Source organism: Aplysia californica, unplaced genomic scaffold, assembly GCF_000002075.1.
Source record: "Aplysia californica isolate F4 #8 unplaced genomic scaffold, AplCal3.0 scaffold00272, whole genome shotgun sequence".
In the NCBI taxonomy this organism is placed as follows: Eukaryota; Metazoa; Mollusca; class Gastropoda; order Aplysiida; family Aplysiidae; genus Aplysia; species Aplysia californica.
In genome coordinates, this window is record NW_004797542.1 from 237,838 (window position 1) to 238,655 (window position 818).

The 818-nt window shown below is 43.6% G+C and overlaps 1 protein-coding gene across 1 annotated transcript in view; it reads right to left on the reverse strand.

Annotated features, from left to right (window-relative positions):
• The window catches only part of LOC100533363 (type N4 regulatory subunit of protein kinase A), a gene marked incomplete at its 5' end in the record, with an annotated part of 35,728 nt that overhangs the window by 16,843 nt on the left and 18,067 nt on the right, over nucleotides 1-818 (reverse strand). Inside the window, 2 exon segments of the mRNA NM_001204653.1 lie at nucleotides 117-131; nucleotides 133-134. Coding sequence (NP_001191582.1) covers nucleotides 117-131; nucleotides 133-134 — 17 coding nt within the window.

Below are 818 nucleotides of genomic sequence, written 5' to 3' on the forward strand. Positions count from 1 at the left end.
GGAGCAGAGGGAGATGACGTGGGGACGGGCAGGGACAACCTATTATTCTACTATCAAGAGTCCCTGAGCCAGTAATGTCTGGTCGTGATTCTAGCCAAAGTACCCATTGGTGGTACCTTCCGTAGGTATGACGCCACTTTCAAAACAGAGCAGTCCTCAAGGACGCAGGACCACCGACTTAATGTCACATCTCTGATAAGAAAAAACGTAAATAGACTACATAGCCGCCACCACCCCCTCCACACCATTTCCGAAACAAACTCCACCTCAAACAACCATAGTTCATGAAAGACGAGCTGGTAACTCGAACTGACTTATTTTAGATGGGCACAAAATTCTGCTTAGTTTTTGTAAGAGATTTAAAGCACTTGCAATTCAATAAGGTTACATAAGTGCCGAAGATTAGAGGTGTTACAAGAGAGTAACAAACACAAAAAAAGAGGAGAGAATATAAGGACATTTGATGCTTGATGGGAAAGAAAGTACAAACCACATTAAAGCACCCGCCAACCACCCACGCGCAAAATTTTAACTTAAAAAGTAATCTCACGACGTCCAATGTCATCTTTGTCTCCCCACGGCTGTTCACATCGCATGAAAAAGGAACAATCTTCCCTATTTACTTTCAATTTCGTCTTCGATTCCCAAGCACCCTCCCCGGGCAAACGGGTTAGAAGTCTTGAAGTGGAAACTTTGTGGAATGATGTTGTACCCCTCGTTTAATTCCCATTCTGAGCATTCAGAAGCCCAAAAGTCGCTTTCTTTTGCAAAGTAGAAATGTAACTTTACTCTCTATCTCCCTCCCTCTCCCCCTCTCT